This window comes from Hypanus sabinus, chromosome 8 (genome assembly GCF_030144855.1).
Source record: "Hypanus sabinus isolate sHypSab1 chromosome 8, sHypSab1.hap1, whole genome shotgun sequence".
NCBI classification, from domain to species: domain Eukaryota; kingdom Metazoa; phylum Chordata; class Chondrichthyes; order Myliobatiformes; family Dasyatidae; genus Hypanus; species Hypanus sabinus.
This window is the reverse complement of record NC_082713.1, coordinates 49,016,232-49,036,699: the sequence shown is the minus strand read 5'-3', so window position 1 is coordinate 49,036,699 and position 20,468 is coordinate 49,016,232. Positions and strand designations below refer to the sequence as shown.

At 39.3% G+C, this 20,468-nt stretch overlaps 1 protein-coding gene across 8 annotated transcripts in view; it reads right to left on the bottom strand.

Annotated features, from left to right (window-relative positions):
- Positions 1 to 914: 914 nt before the first annotated feature.
- The window catches only part of LOC132398118 (probable E3 ubiquitin-protein ligase MID2), a 248,902-nt gene continuing 229,348 nt past the window's right edge, over positions 915 to 20,468 (bottom strand). For 6 of the 8 annotated variants that reach the window (XM_059977125.1, XM_059977122.1, XM_059977123.1 and 3 more), the window contains 4 exons: positions 20,012 to 20,155; positions 9,057 to 9,218; positions 4,033 to 4,240; positions 916 to 2,105 (listed from right to left, as the gene is read on the bottom strand). In XM_059977125.1, coding sequence (XP_059833108.1) covers positions 1,700 to 2,105; positions 4,033 to 4,240; positions 9,057 to 9,218; positions 20,012 to 20,155 — 920 coding nt within the window. In that variant the 3' untranslated portion in view covers positions 916 to 1,699. Of the gene's footprint in view, positions 2,106 to 4,032; positions 4,241 to 9,056; positions 9,219 to 20,011; positions 20,156 to 20,468 lie in introns of all 8 variants that reach the window. The other 2 variants (XM_059977127.1, XM_059977129.1) reach the window with 1 other exon arrangement.

Below are 20,468 nucleotides of genomic sequence, written 5' to 3'. Positions count from 1 at the left end.
TTTAGTTAAGAAAGGAAAGCAAGTGACGGAGGCTGAAGGAGATTTGTAAGATTATGAGAGACGTAGATTGAATTGACAACCAGTATCTTATTTCCCAGGGATGAAATGTATAATACCAGCCGGTGAGAGGGGGTAAGATGAATGGAGGTGTGCAGGGCCTATTTTTTTTACACAGCGTGCTGGGTGCCTGGAACATGCTACTTGCAATGGTGGTGAGGGCAATTACAATAGAGGCATTTAATAGCTACTTGAGTGTGCCAGAAATGTAATGATATGGACATTGTCCAGGCAATAATCATTGATCAATCAAATCAAATTAAACTCATACTTGTACTTTTGATATTAATCTAGTTTGGGACAATATTGTGGGCTGAAAAGTCTGTTCCTAATCTGTACAATTCTGCATTCTATACATAACAGGCAAATTTTTTTTTGCTTCCATAGCTTGGGAGCATAGCTCTGCAGGTCCATGGCTATTTTATGAATGTTGATTTGAAGGCAAACTCTAGTTAAAATCACATTATCTGCCACTAGTTTTAAAATGAGGTTGTTTTCTTCCTGTGAGCTATTACATGGATCACTGTGTGAATACTTGCATGGAAAATGCATGTGGTATTTCAGAGTTTCAGTACACATTTGACTTTAATCATTCAAAATGAAATATGAGTCTTGTTCTCCTAGCTGTGTTGTGCATCATAAGAGATAGGAGCTTGTCTTTCCATCGCTGGCATGGAGATGGATGCTCACAAAATTCCCTGTGTTGTGGGGAGCGGGGTAAGTGTGAGGTGTATTGTGTGTGTAATAATCAATGAACAGGTATCTTAAAGGGCTCCACTTTAAAGACATTCCTCTGCAGTTTTAAACAGTTACTTCAATATGTCATCAGTATTTCATAATTTTCAAAATTATCACAAACTTGGAAAATGATCTCTCTTTTCAAATGGGTGAAATCAGCCAGTTTTCTTTAAATATTTATAACATTTATACATACACAGTTAAAATTCCATAGCATCAGTGTGGCTCCTGTACAATTCATTGAACTGCTTCTCTTCAATCACAAACAATACAAAGACGACAAGATAATGGATTTATGAAGTACATTAGGATGACTTGATTGGAATAGGCTCTGCTCCTAGGCATTCTCTGAAAATGCCTGCCTTCTGGAAACTTTATCTGTCATCGTGCAGCAGCTCCTGATTATGGCAACAGTTCTGCTGCTGAGTGACATGTGAACAGTCGCATCCTTCACCTTTCTCAGCCAGAAGCGTCATTCAGTGGTGCAGATGATTCTCTCAGCAAACAAGAACAACAATTTGTGCCAGTGTCTGAAAGCCAGGTGGATCTAATGCACTATGCAAGAATGCCTAGAAACTGAGGAAACCACATCTTCAGATCTACTTTATATATCTTCCATCTTTGAATTTAAAAACAGCTTTTCATAATTTTTAAAGCATGACTTGAAAGTGCATTTGGAATACAATATCTCTCCAATGATAATCTGCAAACATAATTCAACATAAATAATTTATAAATTCAATACAATAGTAGTCTCTTCTATGTAAGGCGGCTTCTGTGCTATCATGAGAGGGCACAATGCATAGTCCAGCCCTGTTTGGAATAGCTACATGATATTTTTACTTCCATTTTGGAGGACTAAGGAATCGTGGATGGATTGGAGGGCCAACTTCAGTCTGGCCTTTTACTGATTGACTTTCATTGCTGACATATATGGAGATTCCTGCGGTCTACAAATGCACTCCTGCTGCTGTTCTAAGCAGTCCAATGGGTCTGGGACAGGAAGCCCTGTCAGGATCATTATTGATTTGTTCCAGATTGTAAACGTGGGGCATACAGGCAGAACAAAAGATATGTCGAATGTGTGCAGATGATGTGTGTTCATCGCATCATAGAATGATAGTGTGTTACCATCATAGTCAAGTAGGACACCTAGTCTCCTCAGCTGATGGCTGGCATCCACTGACATCTCTTTGCCACTGTGTCTGACAGCAAAGTTGTTATTGCATCGGGAGAACACCCATGATGAAGAGTTCTTTCCATTCCATTCATTCTTCGGGGTTGATTTATATGAAATGCCAATGGAATACCTGGAGGAAATGAAACAGTGAAAAGTTATGTAAACCCTTTTAACGTTTGATATTCAGTTAGGAACAGTTTTAATTTTCTATATGGAAAAGCTGTGAAAGGAATATTAGAAATCCAAAGAGATAATGGCAGAACACAAAATTAATTGTCTAGAACCTCATTTTTAGTAGATTAATATTACACTGATATTAGTTACAGGTCTTTGCTCTTATGATGTCTTTTGAACTACATTAACACAAACTCATTATTTTCATTTTGGCATGTAGATATTGATGACTATGCTTGTATTTAATGCATATTTCTAATTCTCTTTAAGACAATAGTCAATGGCCTCCTAGGAGAGCAGGTTCATTACCTGAGCAGTGTGAAACAGACAGAGAACTCCCTTACCATCTGCAAATATTCTCACCTAACATTGTATACAGGCAAAGTCATTGAAACTACTGAAGATGTTTGGATCTAGAGCATATCAGAACCCCTGCAGTGACATTCTGGGCTGAAATGATTCATCTCCCATAATCACAAGCACATTCATTTATACTAACCATGTCTCTAGGCAGATTTTTCTACCTGATTTTTGTTGATTGAGTTTTACTGAGGCTTGTTGATGCAATGAAACCTACTTCTGCCATTTATAACCCCTTCTCCACACATTAATCTCTTGTACTTTAGATGTGAGGTTCCAAGTGAAGTGTTGACTCAAACCTACCTGAAAATTCCCAAATGAACTGCAGTTGGTTCTGAGAGGGTTAAGGTTGGCTGGATTAAACCTGTCCTCTTCTCCATGGATAGGGCATAAACTTGAATATTTGCATATGGTTGCATAGATGCTAGTATAGGCACAGGTTGCTTAGAACTGGGGTTAATTCTGTAGCATGTATGCCTTCTGGTGTTTGGTAGGTAAACTGGTGAGAATTAGGTAAAATAATTCTTTTTTTTTTTGTCACTTGCTACTGATACAGTCTAGAGGCCTTCTCCTTCAAAACTCAGGCTACCTCGACCAGTGGTGATACCGATGAGTCACAGGACATTTTAACTCTGGGTACATTTTCTGTGGTTTTGCTAAAAGCAGTGATGTTTCCAAATATTGTCCAAGATGGAGGAAAACCAATTTCATCCATGAACAACGGGCAGCAGTAGGGGTGAGTGATTAGTGCATGCCTTCCACCTGAAATTTGAAACTTGATTTAAGGGGATTATTTCAGTGTAGAAGAGTCCCATTGCCACTCATGACTGTGAATCTAGGGTAAGATTAACCAAGGGCTGGTGATGGAGAACCTGTGACTTGTTTGAAAGATATGATTCTGAGACCCTCTTGTTTGATTTTCTCACAAGTGAATTTCTCGCTGAGGTCGATTCTGCATCTTCTGTCTAGTATTTTTTTGCTCTGTCTGGTGCTGTGTAAAACCAAGGGCATTTCAGAAATCACTGAAGAATGAACTACATCACAACCAACATAACAGCATATGTAGGTAACAGATTTTCTTCCCTAACTAAGATTAGCAGATCTCGGGATTTGATAGCTTCATAGTCACCATTACTGATTTTGGCTTAGTTAATAATTCAATATCTCTGCTGCCATGGAATATTTTGACCTCATACATTTAAATCATTAGCCTAGATGCCTAGACTAACTGATTGTTTAGGTGCTTTACTGCTTTGCTCTCTCCATGGAAGGAAATGGAAACAGGTCCTTATCAAAAAAAAAAATCTGTTTAATTAAACTTAATAATTGGAGCATATGTTAATAAAACCAGAAAATGCAAGCTATACTTGGATCAGACAGCAGCTATGAGACAGAAAACTGGTTAATATTTGGAATTTTTGAAATGTAATCTTGATGACATTTCTGTTTGGTTGGGGGAGTGTAAAAGAAACACAACTGATCTGAAAAGTTAAGTCTTTGTCTAATATTTCAATATTCCATACCATGTGCATGCTCCAAGTAGAACCTCCCAGTAATGGCAGCCGCTGTCAATGAACACATTTCCCATGGCACCGTAGCTGCCCTGGCTGCTGAAACGTTCAGGGGTGTGACTCTTCTTCATGGAGTTTTCATCCCGTTCCATCGAGAGCCCATCGTTGGACAGCCTTAATTTCTTGTGAGCAGTTTTGGGGTCCAGTTTGAAGGGTTGACCTGGATGACACCAATAACAAAGCAAAATTACAAATTTGCTATTAATCCTATTCTTTTTCAGTAAATGATTATTTTGAGGTTGACAATTCTTTTATCTTTATTTTCAAAATAAATCTGTATTTTGCAGCAAGTAGCCAGTTGCTGACAGCCCCATATTCAAACAGAGTACCAAGATTTTTCCAGTAGCTTACATTTGAGAAGTTCTGCAGAAGATGACTAATTTTCTTGATGTTGTTTGCGTCTTACTAATACAGAGCCATTTGAATAATTGTTAATGAAATGCAGGTAGACCCATCTTTCTGTGAACTCCAGGGAAAACCACAAAATAATGGGTCATTTTAAATTACACGTTTTATATCTAATACACTGAAAATAATTCCTCCCCTCATGAATTTTGATAAGATCATATTTCAAGTTAGAGTAGTGCAATTTGATTTGGTTCTAATGCCAGACTTGGCATTAGAATAAAAGCAGGCTGTGGGTAAGGAATGGGTCAGTTTGATCCAGCCCAATCTACTGCTTACTAACCTTGGAGATTAAAGTAAATTTATTAACTAAAATACTGAGTGTGACAATTTCTCTTGGTAAATTAATGGATTGTTATATCATGTTCTAGTCTTAATTTATTCTCCTGATTTGAATGGCAGTAACGAGATATTGGTACCCAGCTCACGGCAAGCCATCTTTCAGACCATCCCAGGCTGGCCTGAGTTCCACTTACCCTCGATGAATTCAGAGTATTTCCAATCAATAGATCAGATCTCAATTTGAACGTCAGGAATCCTGCTAGAAGGTGCTGTGTTTTAACTTTTTAACTGTGCAGGAACTCCGGGCTCCTAAGCACAACTAAAAAAGAAATTAAAAACCAAACTGCAGCCTTGTGCTCCAGTTAATTGCCAGATTGGGATCCCCATATTTTGCTGTGCTGGTGGTAAATGTAATTGATTGTGATCAGTAACTGCTGCCTTAAGGCCACAAATCCCAAAGAATTATGCCATGCAACAACTCCTCCCTGGACTGTAACAACTTTTTAAACAATTCTACAGGTACTCTGAGGGAACCCTTAAATAAGCAGCACACATTTTTTAGAGCTCCTTTGGTGCATGAGTCAGTACTTCATAGTGCTTATAAGGTATGACCTCATTGAACTAGCACATAATAGGATTCTCCATAGATCCAATGGTACATTACAAACCTCCATTCCTTGGGCTGGGAGATCAGCCCATACTAGGCTAATTTGTTGCAAGTACAGCACCCCGTTGAAAAGCATCGGAAGAACAATAATTGATTTGATTTATTTGCTTTATATGCCTTACTGGATCCCAAGAGTTTGTGGAAGAGCCACATTTCATAGGAGTCAGCAGCTATGTGACATGTTTTGCTGTGTCTTGCTGGTTAGCTGGGAGCTGGCCCAGAGTATGGCTGTGCCCCTGGGCACGCTGGAAGAAAGAACATGGCCCATAGATACTCAGCTGACAAGCTTAAGGAGCTTCCCAGTCAGCTGGTCTGAAACAATGTAAAATCACAATGCGGTTATCCAACAATTCTGCCTACTGATGAAGCTTTGCGAGAACCACCACTAATCTTTTCCCAGCAGGACAATTTAAACTTCCCCATTTAAAAAAGAATCTATCTTCTCCTGAGTTGTATTTTAGTCTTTCTGAGATGAGTAATGTGTTTATTGTCAAGTTCACTGGCATATTCCTATTAGTCCCTTCTTAGTCTAGGTAGAAACAAATTGTTTTTAAACGAGACCACCCTCTGTGCAAATTAGTGTCTAACATTGGCATTAATCTTTCTGTTCAAAAGCTTTTTCGTGAAAACCTCAATCACTTTCAGTAGATACATTTGTCTTTTTGCATTTTAGCTGCCATGCTATTCATCCTGGTTCTTGAAGATGAAATTAACGTCAATTTTTTTAAGCTGAGATGATCGAAAAAATTCAAGGAAATGGGGCAAAAGGGAATATGTAACAAGATGCAAGGATATGTTGGAAGCTTACTGAATCGATTACAACCTCTCATTTAGTACAATGTGATAGATGTCAGACCATGCAAAGGTCTACTGTATGACACATTGAATGCAGGTTAATCACAGACTCTGAGCTGACTCCTATAGTTGACTGGCCAGCTGCATTTATCATATATTTTTTTACATATAGTGCTGACATTGGCAGAAACTCAGAATCTCATTACAAAAATGAAGTGAGTTTATTAATGCAGTTACAATTCAAACTATTTTTTGTCATGCTGGAATCAAAAACAATATCTACAATTTATAGTGCCTCTTCAGAGTGGATATACCCCTCTGACAACCTGCAATGTAATAATTAAATTATTTGCAGGTAGGGGGAGTCAGGAATGAAGGGTGGGTAAACTCATAAGCAGCAGATTGCAGTTACTATCGTCATTTTAACCATCTATACAATTTTTGACAGTGCAGTAGGGTCACCGCTGAGATCAGTGCTACTGAAACCATCTTGCAATCTAAAGAAGACTATTGAGAACACAGACAGGCTCTGCATATGAACCAATCACATATCAACCAATAACAATCATCCCTCAACTTGAATGAGCTCTAGTAAAATTATAAGCGAGATTCTTCCACATGAATATGAATACATTAATATTGGAAGTGATTCAGCTTCTCAAATTCCTCAACCTATGATGACTTCTCAGCTACACAACAAAGCTCCTGTCAACGACTTTGATCATTGGTATTCTTCATGAGATTAACCTGCCAAGATAGCTGAATTTTTGATGTCTGGTTTGATCTTTTGTCACACAGCCAATTCCAGCTGGATGTGCTGTAGATTCAAAGGAGAAGTTTGATTCTGGCATTCTATTTAAACAGAAATTCACTCGACGTGCTGAATTTCTAACTCATATTGTATGCTGAGGCAGAGAAGATGAATTCAAATAAGTTGTGCCCCTTGCATTATATTTAAATATTTCTCCCAATTTTTTTTTTGAGGTGAAGACTGACTAGCGTTATATAACTGCTCTTCTCCAATTTTCACTTGCTTTAGAAGCAATGAAATTGATTTTATATTGTAACTATTTACCCTCTACAGTGTCTTGCCAATAACAATGATATACAAGCCCAGTAACCGAAGAGTTGCAGGTTAAATTTTAAGTAACTTCAGCATAACTCACCCAGTCATAAAGGTAGAAGGATAAGTAAAGAATGAGGAAAATATTCCTCCCCTCACTCCTCACCTCTTGCACCTCAGAAATGGCAAGGGTCTGGTACTTGCTATCTGAAAAGCTGCTAAAGGCTAAAACCCCACCTCATATTTAAACAGTACTTGGATAGTGATTGAAGAGCTGAGAGTGAAAACTGCAGGCTGTAGATTTATTGCTGGATTAGGCTGAGGAGCTCTGTTTTGACTGGCATATTTCTGTTCTGCAAGATTTCTTGGTTGCAATGAAGTACCAGGCATTGACCTTTTTCATTCACTAATGAGCATAGTTATGGGCTTGTCTTTTGATTCTTCGTAGCATAAAGATACAGTTAAATGTACTTTCTTCCATTTCCACCTCCTCACCCTGAATCTCAATCAGTACTGATAGACCATACTACCACTAATGTTGGCAACAGAAATCTGTCCCACCCTTTACCCCATGTCCGATCTATTCCTTCCTTCCCTGAAATAGTCAGGACTTGCCTAACAACCTCCACATTAGTTCAGCACGAGAAGCAAGTTTTTGTTCTCTAACATGTTGCCCATTTTTTCTAAAATTCCAAGCAGAAGGCCCATGCCCAAAGTAGCTACCAGGGTGTGGCATAGTGACTGAGGACCTGTTTCTGCAGCTGGTGAAGTGGGAGGGAATGACTTTAAGACTGAAGGACTAAAATAGAACAAATTCCCCTTGTATCCAGTTCTGAATTTTCTTTTAAGTGTTGAAGATGGACTAATTTCCATAGAGATTGTTCTGAAGCACTTTGATGTGTGTCATTATAAATGAGCGCATGAATCCATTTCTCTTTCATTGTTAAGGATCAGTCAGTTTTTCCATTTTTATGCTTTACTGTATAAATTCATTCTTGCTGCAGAAGGATTAGAAATTTAAAATTGCATTTGCAACTTGAAAGCTATTGTACACATGAAAGCCTATAAATCAATTGCTTCACCTGCCCCAACTCTTTTGTCAAAAGCGCTGGCAAAACTGATCTGTGGTGTCCTGTGTTGTACAGTGCTCAGGGTGGTAAGTACTGCATCATAAACACCAGAACGGTTTCCAAACATATGTCAAGCCTTTAAGATTTGGTCAAAAATTCACATTCCATTCAACTCTCCTTAAATAGAGTCCCGGTTTAATTTTCTCTGCTGGACAATGATTACCATATTACTGTAAATTTACTTTGCATGCAGTCATAATGCACTTGACATCTGTTGCATTTGAGCAGTATACCTGACTATAACTGAAACATGGAACAACTGTTACACTGAAGGAAATTAAATCTATTACTACATGGCACTGATACTCCATACAGAATTTTATATAAACAGTGTATATATTCCAGACCGGCATGCACACACATATTCACAAGTAGCCTTACCAAGGTCCTGGGGATTCTATCGATAGCACAAATTTAATATTTGCTGCTGGCCAAGCTGAGATCAACAAATTGAGTCAATAAATACTTCATTTTTGTTCTATCTTTTTAAGAAAACCGAATAATTGGGTTAACTGGAAGGATGATGCCAGCCTCTATGTCCCATTGCTAACTGAGGATAGCAGAAGGGCAAGTTTTTAATTATATTGGACTATTAACTCAATAAGTGGTTAAGGAATCATAAGGGAATACTTACTATTGGTCTTCAGTCTAGCCGGTTCGCTGATACGACTGCCAGCCTGGTTGATTGCTTTCACAACAAAGATATACCTGGTTCCAGTCTGTAGTCCGTGCACTGTGTAATGGTTTTGTTTGATGTTGGGGACGATCATCCAACTATCAACAGAATTGTATAAGCCTGCAATGGAAAGAGTTGTGGCTGGGTAAGATGAGCACAAACTAAAATTATAAGAATAACTGACCATTGCTTTTTTAAAAGCAAAACAAAGCACTTTCTTAGGATCCAGTGATCATGGATTTGCACTTGTGTGTTATCCATGGAATGTGATCCTGGACAAGGAAGGAATCCAAAAAGACATCCAGTGACGTGCCTTTATTGGAATAACATCCAGAAGACTTGCCAGCACAGCTAACCATCTGATTTTAATATATTGAAAGTTTAGGAAAAAAAATGTGAAATCCATGAGGGATGGAGGGCTTATTTACCCTCTCCCATTCTCAGCATGTGTCTAATCACCTTCATTATGTATATTCAGAAAGCAAATTGTGCCTATTAGACTCAAACACAGAGCAACATGCAGATGGTTATCTGTTTCTGTGACATTGAACCGTAAATATTGGTCATGGCATTTGTGCAGAAATCCCTAATGCTTCTACTTGAAAACACAGATGTAACGTCAGCTTAATCTCATATCTGAAAAGCAGTATTTCTGACAGAAAAGCAAGGAATACATAGGCTATGTGTATTACTTTACGGCATAATGTTGCAAGGAATGTACTTAAAGTAATCTGTATGGATCTTTATAAACAAGGCATCGCTTATTTGTAACAAGACGAAGCAAGATTTAAGCTACTATTGTTTTGTTGTTTTAATTTTTCCCCTCTATTTCATTAAAAGGCATTGGCTAAAGCTGGAGTACAGTCCCATGAGCAGTAGCCACCTCAAGCAGCCATTCTATAGGCTTTTGAATAAGCAGCAAGTTATTCAGTCAACGGAGTCTAAGTGCAAAGTAAATGTATTATCAAACTAAATATGTGTCACCATATACAACTCCGAGATTCTATTTTTTTTCATGGGCCTTCACAATAAGTACAAGAAACATTACAGAATCTATGAAAGACTGCACCCAAACAGGACAAAAGACACCAAACAATGAACGTACAAAAAGAAAAAAATAAAATAATTAAGCAATAAGTATCAAGAGCATAAGATGAAGAGTCTTTGAAAGTGAGTCTGTAGCAGTGACTGTATTTACACGGAGTGTCACAGGAAAGGAGCAGCCATCATCAAGGATTCGCGCCACCCAGGCCGTGCTCCCTTTGCATTGTTGCCAGGAGGAAGGTGGTCCAGGAGCCTCAGGACCCACACCAGCAGCTTCAGAAACAGCTATTACCCTTTCAATCAACAGCCTCTTGAATCACAAGGGACAACTTCACTCAGCTTCACGTACTGCGGGCCGATTCCACTACACTTTGTGGGAGTCACCCACATTGTGAGCGCTGTTGTCCTAATTCTGCATCCCCAAATATGCACTTTGCAGTAAGGGTGTTGCCGGGTAGTGGATGAGTGTGTACCACATCTCACAGACCCAACTCCTCACTAGCTCTGCTTAACACAGCATTCCAAGTCCCTCCCGAGAGGATAACACAATGCAAATCAAACCTGGAACCCTGTTGTCTACACTGCTCAGCTGTACACACGCCTTGGGGGATTCATGGCAAAAGGTTTTAGTTGGTAAATTCAAACGTAAGTTAATTATTTGGCTTGCTTTACAGAGGCAGTGATTAATTGCTTTATTATTCTGTTCAATTAGTAAACAACTGGCAATCAGTTGAATCTGCTGAGAATTGAACCAGAGAGTAGTGAAGATAGTGCTTACATTTAAATATTAGCTCAGGCAGCTCCAAGAACAGGTCTGATATGTTTGTTGATCATTTGGATAAAGCAATTCAGAAATTATGAAACTGAACTGCTAATTGAATCTATTTAGCAATGTCTTTTAATCATTAAAAATATTAAGAACCAAATTCATTAGCCAAAGATATTTAACTTCACTACTTATTTGCAAAATACTGCCGATTCCTGCCAATTAGGCCATTGGTTAATTGGGGCCAACTGCTTACTTGGGACACTTCTTAAAGAACATAAACTAATTGAGAAAATAAACTGGGATTCCCTTTGTTTATTTGGGACCTTATGCCAATTTACTGGGGCAGGAGACTTGCTGAACAGCTTCTAGCTAGCCTTAGACATGTGCACTTGTGTGGTCATTAGAAAGTACTCAGTACTTAAAGTAAACAGTTTTTAAATAGTGTCAGTTGCGTGTGTTTGTATTCAAAAGCAGTGATTTTTGTCACTGATAGCTGGTGAGAAAGAAGCAATAAGACCACTGAGAACTGTCCTGCTCTCTTCAGTTTCAAGCATTCAGGCTTAGAAATGCCAGGAACGGCGGGAGTAAAGATGAAATTATTTTACTACTTCAACAAGTTAGAAACCACAAAGAATTTGAAGGTGTCGACTATCATCTTGAATGTTACAATCAAAATGAAGGCTTAGAGACTGCTTTTGCCAGTAGCTTTGTATGAAACAGTCCATTATCTCCATGAGGTGCCTGCCTTGATTTTGTTCATTTTATAGTCAATCAAAAGAATGCAGCAACTTATACTGGATGAGCTATTGGGAACTAATACATAGTTTTATACTATTGTAGTAGTACAGTCGGACCTCCTTATCCGCAGGGGATTGGTTCCGGAACCCTCCGCCGATACCAAAAAATGCAGATGCTCAAGTCCCTTATATAAAATGTAGTATTTGCATATAACGTACGCACATCCTCCCAAATGCTTTAAATCATCTCTAGATTACTTATAATACCTAATACAATGTAAATGGTATATAAAATAGTTGTTATACTGTATTGTTTACGGAGTGATACTCCACAATGATCTGGACCAGAGAATTCCAAAGATTTGATATGATCTTGGTTTTAAATAGCCAGTTCCTTATCTTAAAACTATGTCACCCCCTTCAGCATTCTCCCACTAACAAAAACATCTTGACACTTGCACTGTCATGCCACTTTACGATCTTATACCTTTCAATGAGCTCACTCTTTGTTCACATAAGAATGCAGATCAACCTGCTTATCCTCTCTTGAAAGAACAGTACTGTGGCGACCCATTTCCTGGCACATCTGAACCGGCTCACAATTAGCCAGCTTTCCGGCTAAGGGAGATAGCCTACGGGGGTTTGCGAGCGCAGAGCTTTGGAGCCTCTGCGCCACGGGGGGCAGGTTGAGGGAGGCTTAAAAGTGAGGCTGAGGATTTCGAATAAAGTTTTTCCTTCGACTGCAGTTACTGACTCCGTGTCGTAATTTTAGCGCTGCATGTAGCACACCGCTACAATTGGTGACCCCGACGGTCACCAATTATAGTTATACTGTACTGTTTAAGGAACTGGCTATTTAAAACCAAGATCATATCAAATCTTTGGAATTCTCTGGTCCAGATCATTGTGGAGTATCACTCCTATTAACTATTCAAAGTGAAATCAGACCTTTTCTTTTGAAGGATCAGGGAATTGATAGCTGCAGAGATCTGGCAAAGAGGACAAGTAGAAACTAAAGGTCTATCAGCTATAATCATACTGAATGACAAGACAGGCTTGCAGGTGATGCCAATTCCTGCTCATGTTATCCTCTGTTATGATGTTTTCTTGCATTTGATGATTAAAATGTTACTTATGCAAGACTATGTAAACTTTTATAACTAGGCTCTGAATAAGAGAACAATTAAAGTAATTAACCTCAGCGCATTTTGTGAAATAAGGTACCGAGGTAAAGTCAGCACATACTAACAAGAGGAAGGTGGATTTAAGCTGTCAGCATTTCAGCCTATGGGGCAGCTTGTTACTGTTTCACAAGAATGTCTACATTTTTCCACTGGAAGTAGAGGTTGTCACTATTCGTTAAGTCTGCTGGAGGACATAACAGGACAAGCACCTGCCCGAACCAATCCATTTAATGTTAACTTACCTTACTTGTTGTACATTAATTTGATGCAGAGCGGTTTCTGAATGAGCTGACATGTCTGAAGCTTGCTGTTACAAATGCTTTTACTTATTCATCCATTAGCCTCAGAGAGCCTGAAGATCTGTCCTTGGCTCACTAATTCGATTGACCTGCCACTTCGCTGCCTTGATCAGACATGTGGGACAGCATTCACATATGAGTGTGTAGTGCCACACCACCAGACCCTTTTGAAATGCTCACAGAGGTCTATGTACAAAAATTCTGAGAGGGCTCAACAAGCTGAATGCAGACAGAATATTACCTCTGGCTTGTGGGAAGTGCGGTCTAGAATCGGGAATCACAGTGCTATGATTGAGGCCAGACACTCGAGACGAGTTTAGAGAAATGTCCTCATTAAAAGACTGGTGAATCAAAATTTCCTACTACATAAGACAGTGGAAGCGAAGTCATAAATATATTTAACAAAGAGACACAAAAGGCCATCAATCAGTTTGGAGAGAGCAGGAATATGTGATTGGCATGTATGGACTTATTGAATACTGTGCAAGCTTGTAGTGATGTATTTTTATGTTTGGTTGGCCTCCTGTCCTTTATTATCTGCTATTTCCTTAAGCTGAACATTGGGCTGAATGAAGCCATCATTGAAGCCTATCTATCCATTGCAACATTAGTAAAGAGTAATAAATCATCTTTTCCCTCTCTCTCTGTATCTATGGTTTCAGGTTGAACCCAATAGTTCCTTAGGTTTGGGGTGCTATTCAATCTTGGACAGAGCTTCTGAATTCCACGTATTATTTCTTAAACACCTAATTTTATCCTCCTTCAAGTTGCTTCTACTGCTTAAATCCACCTCTTACTCATTTTCAGGCTTCCAATTTTTTTACTGCTTTCTTGATCAACTGTGCTCTGTTCATCCTGATGTTTAAGTAATCCAAGGAATTTTGCTGTAACACTGATACTCTAATACGGGCTCATCCAGCACTACTGTGTTATACTGGCTCTCAACATGCCAATCGTGCCAATTCAAAAGTTTCAATCTTCGAAAACTGAACAGTAGAGCACAGGAACAGGCCATTCAGCCCACAATGTTGTGCCGAACCAGCGAAAATGCAAATCAAACACACCAAACACTAATCACTCCTACCTACACAATGCCCATATCCCTCCACCTTCCTTACATCCATGTGTCTATCCAAACTTCTCTTAAAAGCCTCTAATGTATTTGCATCTATCACCATACTAGGCAGCACACTCCAGGCATCCACTACTCTGAGTAAAAATCATAGTCCTCATATCCTCCTTGAACCTACTATCCTCTCTCACCTTTAATGGATGCCCTCTGGTAATAAACATTTCAACCCAGGGAAATAGATATTCCCTGTCTACTTTATAGTCTTATAAATCTCTTCCAGATTCCCCCACAGGCTCCAGCACTCCAGAGGAAAAAAAAACAACTTTATCTGACCTCTCATGATGGAACCTGCCCTTTAAACCAGGCAGCATCCTGGTAAACCTTGTCTTAGCATCAGCAAATGTTCTTCCTCCTTCGAGAGTGTGGAATGCAATATTTCCCTTCATCACCACACAATGACAACAACTAACCCCAGGCAAATTCAGAACAGCAATTTTTCTGCATGTCATTCTATCTTTCTTTCTTAAATCTCTGCAATGAACGGTACAAATAGAGCAGGATCTAAGTAACAGGAGACAATTTTTCTATGCAGTGTTTGTCACCAGGCCATGGTAAAGTGTCCAAATCAAAGGACCACAGTTACTGCTGGGACCCTTGTGATCTGCTGACATGTCACGGGCACTCTAGAGCCAGTTACATCAATGGTGTGGAAACCGTTGTAGTTCATTAAGGAAGTGAGGGCATTTGAAGGAGCCAGTGTGAAGATGTAAAGAGATCTGATGATTTCCTGGGATTGCGGCTTGAGGAGGTTACAGGGTTCTCTAGAGCCCTACCCTGACAGTTCTGCTTGTCCATCAGAGAATGTAATGCAAAGGTTTTCATTTGACAAGTGTGCCACTAGTTTCTCATTTAATGCAGGTCTGAGCAAAGACAGGTTATGCTACCAAAACACCCTGAGGGTACAAGGAAGAAGCCAGCGGCAAAGTTCAAGACTGCAACAATATTGTTATGCTGACCTTGATAGGAAGTTCTTGATTGTGATGTAGAAGGCAAAATAATTATGACAAATCTTAATGCAGGATGAGTGTGGCATTCCAGCTATGTTCTGCTCTCATACTTTTGAAAGAATGAGCATTCCACATATGTGCAGCTACAGCTCTGTCCTCCATTAATTTCAATGTAAAATGTAGGCTTTGAAGAAAAAATGTAAATTGCCAGAAATCTCTTAAGAGATCACAATATCCTACACTCACCACAAATGCTCTGAAATGAACCATGGTGATGTGTTGTGGGCAGCTCATAAAACCTATAAATATACTTTCTCTAACCAACTCTCACTGTAATCTGTAGCCTGTAATTTTCCTTAAATATTGTACTTTTCAACCAACTTAACTGAAAAGAGATTTCACGATCTTCTGAAGGACTCAGTGGACTTAACACTCAAGCAGTCAGGTAATGCACCTTTAAGTGGATGAAGATGCATCACCATCATGTTTGAGAGGGAGGAGATGAGAACTCCAAGCCAAGCTAAGATGCTGGGCTATGAATCCTCCTCCACTCAGCATCATGTTAACAAATGCACAGTTGCTGGACAACAAGATTGAGGACCTAAGGGCAACATTGTTGTATCACAGGGAAATGCGGAATTGCTGCATTCTGTGTTTCATGGAGACATGGCTGACTCTGGACACGCCGGATACATTGGCAATACCCAAGGGCTTTGTGATACACAGGGTGAACCAGCTTGCTCATTCAGAGAAGGCAAAAGTGTGGGGTCTTGTTTTACAAGAAATTCTTTGTGGTGCTCAGAAGCAAGTCGTATTCCTCCAATCTGGAACACCTAATAATTAAGTGCTAACCATTCAACTGACCAAGAGAGTTATCCACTGTGAAACTGACTGCAGTTTACATACAACCAAAGGTCAGTGCTAATCAGGCATATGAAGTACTGGGTGTCACCATCAGCAAACAAGAAACAGCATACCCCAATACCTTTCAAATCATTTTAAAGTACTTCAATCAGACTTGTTCAAAGAAATTTCTGCCCAATTATCATCAATATATCACCTGCAACACCAGGGATCCCAACACAATCGACCACTGCTATACCACAATTAAAAGTCCCTACCATTCCATGCCTATACCGCGTTTTGAGAAAACGGATCACTTGGCTGCTCTCCTACCTACATACAGGCAGAGGCTGAAGTGCAAGGCTCCATAGATAAGGACAACAAAGAGGTGGTCATGGGATGTAGAGGAGAGGCTATGGGATTGCATCAATTTGTTGGACTGGACCGTGTTTAAGGACTCAGAGGATCTGAATGAATACACCATGGCTGACATGGACATCATAAAAACAGTCGTAGATGTGTGTGTCCCCTTACCCAACCAGAATACCTGAATGAACTATGAGAACAACACTCTGCCAAGGGCCACGGCAGTGGCACTTGGGCCTGGCGACCAATTAAACTCAAGAGGTCCAGGTATGATATCCAGAAAAGCAATCTCACTTGCGAAGTGGCAATTTCAATGAAACATAAATCACTGAAGGATACTCAACAGCTGTGGCTGTGATTGATCACTATTAGCTCTTACAAAATGAAACCAAGTGACATAAGTGACAAGAAAGCTTTGCTCCCAGATGAACTCAATGCCTTTTATATTTAGTTTGACTGTCAAAACATGGAGGAACTTTTATTAACTCCCACAGCTCTGTGATTTCAGTCTCTGAGACTGATGTGAGAGCATCCTTCAGGAGGGTCAACCCACGGAAAGCATTCAGCCCAGATGGCTACCGGGACAAGCACTAAAGACTTGTGCTGATCAACTGGCTGGAGGGTTCACTGATGTCTTTAACCTCTCACTGTGGTAGTCCATGGTACCCACCCACAGGCTTCACTTATGCCACTGCCCAGGAGGAACATGCTAACCTGCCTCAATGTCTATCATCCAGCAGCACTAACATCCACAGTGATGAAACATATCAACTCCTGCCTGGGAAGTGACTTGTATCCACTCTAATTTGCCTACCGCCACAACAGGATCAACAGCAGATGCCATTTCTTTAGCTTTTCACTCAGCCCGCTAATGTTAGTGAAGATGCATACATCAGGATGCTGTAAACTGACTAAAGCTCAGCACTCAATTTTATATTCCCCTCAAAACTAATCAATAAGTTTCAAGTCCTAGGCCTCAATAACTCTGTGCAATTGAATCCTCAATTTCCTCACTTACAGACCTCAGCCTATTTGGATCAGCAACAACATCTCCTCCACAATTTCCATTAGCACAGGTGCAACACAAGGCTGGGTGCTTAGCTCCCTGCTCTTCTCTTTATACCTATAGCTGTGAGGCTAAACATGGCTCCAATGCTTGTTGATGACACCACTGTCATTGGCTGAATCAAAGCTGGTGACAAATCAGCATGTAGGAGGGAGACTGAAAATCTGGCTGATTGGTGCCACAACAACAACCTCTCACTCAATGTCAGCAAGACCAAGAGGCTGATTATTGACTTTAGGAGAAGGAAACTGGTGGTCCATGAGCCATTCCTCATTGGAGGGTCAGAGATGAAGAAGGTCAGCAACCTTAAATTCCTCAGTGTTATCATTTCAGAGGATACGTCCTGGGTCCAGCACATAAGTGCCATTATGAAGAAAGCATTGCAATGCCTCTACTTTCTTATAAGTTTTGCAAAAATTTGGCATGTCATTTAAAACTCTGATAAACTTTTATAGATGTGTGGTGGAGAGTATATTATTTGGTTGCATCACAGTCTGGTATGAAGACATCAACATCATTGAATGGAAAAGCCTACAAAGTAACGGATATGGCCCATCATGAGTAAAGCCCTCCCCACCAATGAGCATATCTACATGTCACAGGAAAGTAGCATCCATCATCAAGGACTCCCATCATCCAAGCCATGCTCTCTTCATACTGTTGCCGTCAGGAAGGTACGGGAGCCTCAGGACCCAGATCGCCAAGTTCAGGAACAGTTCTTACCCTTTAACTATCAGGACCTTGAACCAGTGGGGATAACTTCTCTCACCCCATCACTGAACTATTTCCACAATCTATGGTCTCACTTTCAAGGACTCCACATCTCATGTTCTCAATATTTTTTGCTTGTTTATTTATTGTTATTATTATTTTTCTCTTTTATTTTGCAGTTTATTGCCTTTTGTGCATTGATTGTTTGTCCTGTTTGTCCTGTTTGTTCATTGATTCTATTGTGTTTCTTGTATTTACTGTGAATGACCACAAGAAAGTGAATCTTGAGTTTGTATATGGTGATAATAAATTTTCTTTGATCTTTGAAGGCAATTAAGAGAAGCAGTACGTCCTGAGGCAAGACATCTCTTGAGAGGAGCAACACATTACTTTAAAAATCGAGGATTGTGAGGCTCCTGAATTACAATGTACATAGTTTGAAAGGGCTATAATAGAACCCTGGTCAAAATAACAATTTTCAAATAATATGTTGTTTATGTTTTTTCCTTGTTGTGACCTCTTAAGATATCTCGTATTTTGATGCCAAATTCTACATAAAGAACCATTCTCCGGGGACCCTGATTAGAAGATTGCTTGCATCATTAAATTACTATATTCATCTGTTCAATATTTTACAGCAGGGAATTACTCAGATCTCTGTAATTATAGTCCAGCATAGAACTTCAAAGTTGTATAAGATCTGGAAACATGCAGCATTCTCAATAACATAAGTTATTTAAATTTAGAGCTGATTTTGTAAGATTTGTATAAACTGAAATTGTAACAATATTGGTTGTGAAATGGGTTAAACTATGTATTCTTTTATGGCACTACAATTTTAACGTAAGGGAAAAAGATATTGCTGGTCATATTGACTGCTTAATGGTGCAGACTTTGCAGGAAAGTGTTTTCATTTTCATGTGGAAATGCCAGTGTTTCTCTGCAGAAATGCACTCAGTATGTGATACCCAAGTGAATCTGGAAGGCCTGAACAGGCTGGTTGATCTTCACTGGAGATTTCCCAACTGTGCTTTGACATTGTATTTGGAGTTCCAACATCCAAGCATTAGGCTGTGGGGAATACCCAGCACTAACACCACAGAAGTCGTTCGGTGAACCTGCAGCAGGGTAGACCATTCATTTGAATGGAGAGGAGTGACTGTGAAAGAACGGTGTTAATAATAACACTTTTTAATTAAATATTCTTAGTTAACTGTTATTTGATTTTACAGGCCTTTGTATGAAAGTGGTAGGTTCATTTTGCATTAGATTTTCCTATAGCTTCAAAAATAGGAGTTTGTCTTGAATGATTACCTTCAAGCCAAGTGTATTTTCCTATAAAAACACTCTTCCTAGAATATCATATTGTTTACAATGTGAGGCCCAATTAACAGATCAGACTTCATTATTTTGTATTGGCCTAGCACTTGGTAGACACCTTGTGCCAAGTTATTACTAGGAGTTTTGTCACTGGAAGAAAATTCTCACTCAATATCTTGCAGCTGAAATATCAAGTGAGAATTATAAAATTTCAAACCAATAATACGAATGGTAGTATAAAAATGAATGACTAATACCTTTCGTCCAGATAACACATGATGGAGTTGAAGGGTTGGAGAGAACAGGGACGGCAACAGATGAGACCATCAAGGCATTTGGAAACAGAAATGGATATTTTAAATTGAAGGAAGGGTGTGGAAATATAATCAGTATGGATCAGGGAGCTGAGAATTTTAATTTTTGATCTTTAGCATTATTCTCAACAATCTACTCATATAAAAGTCTTGTTTACCTTACTTGCTTTTTAAAACTTACTGATAAAGTTTGCTTGTCCTGTGAAGATTGTATACTGTAGCTCATAGGAGACAATGCTGAATTCATCTTCTGAAGTCCAATGGACAGTAATGGTATCATGTGATGCTGTGCAAAGTTCTTCTCGAATGCTTGGAGGATTTGGGGCTGCAGTGGGAAAATGAGATTAACTGTTTTAAAGGAAACCTTTTTACAAAGTAACAAGTTAATCAAATTTATCATGGTATATTTTACTGTACAAATATGCAGTGGGGAGGAAAAATCAGTGACCAGCAGTACTGAAGGGCCAGAAAACTTGAGCAGGCTAAAACAAAAAAGGAAATGGCTATTGTTTCTGCCATGAAAGATGCTGATGATCAAACTACCCTTGGTAAAGTGAATAATCCGGGGTAATAGATATTACTGAGACAGGACAAAAAGAAAGTCAATAGCTGAATGGAAATAATCGAGAAAAAATAAA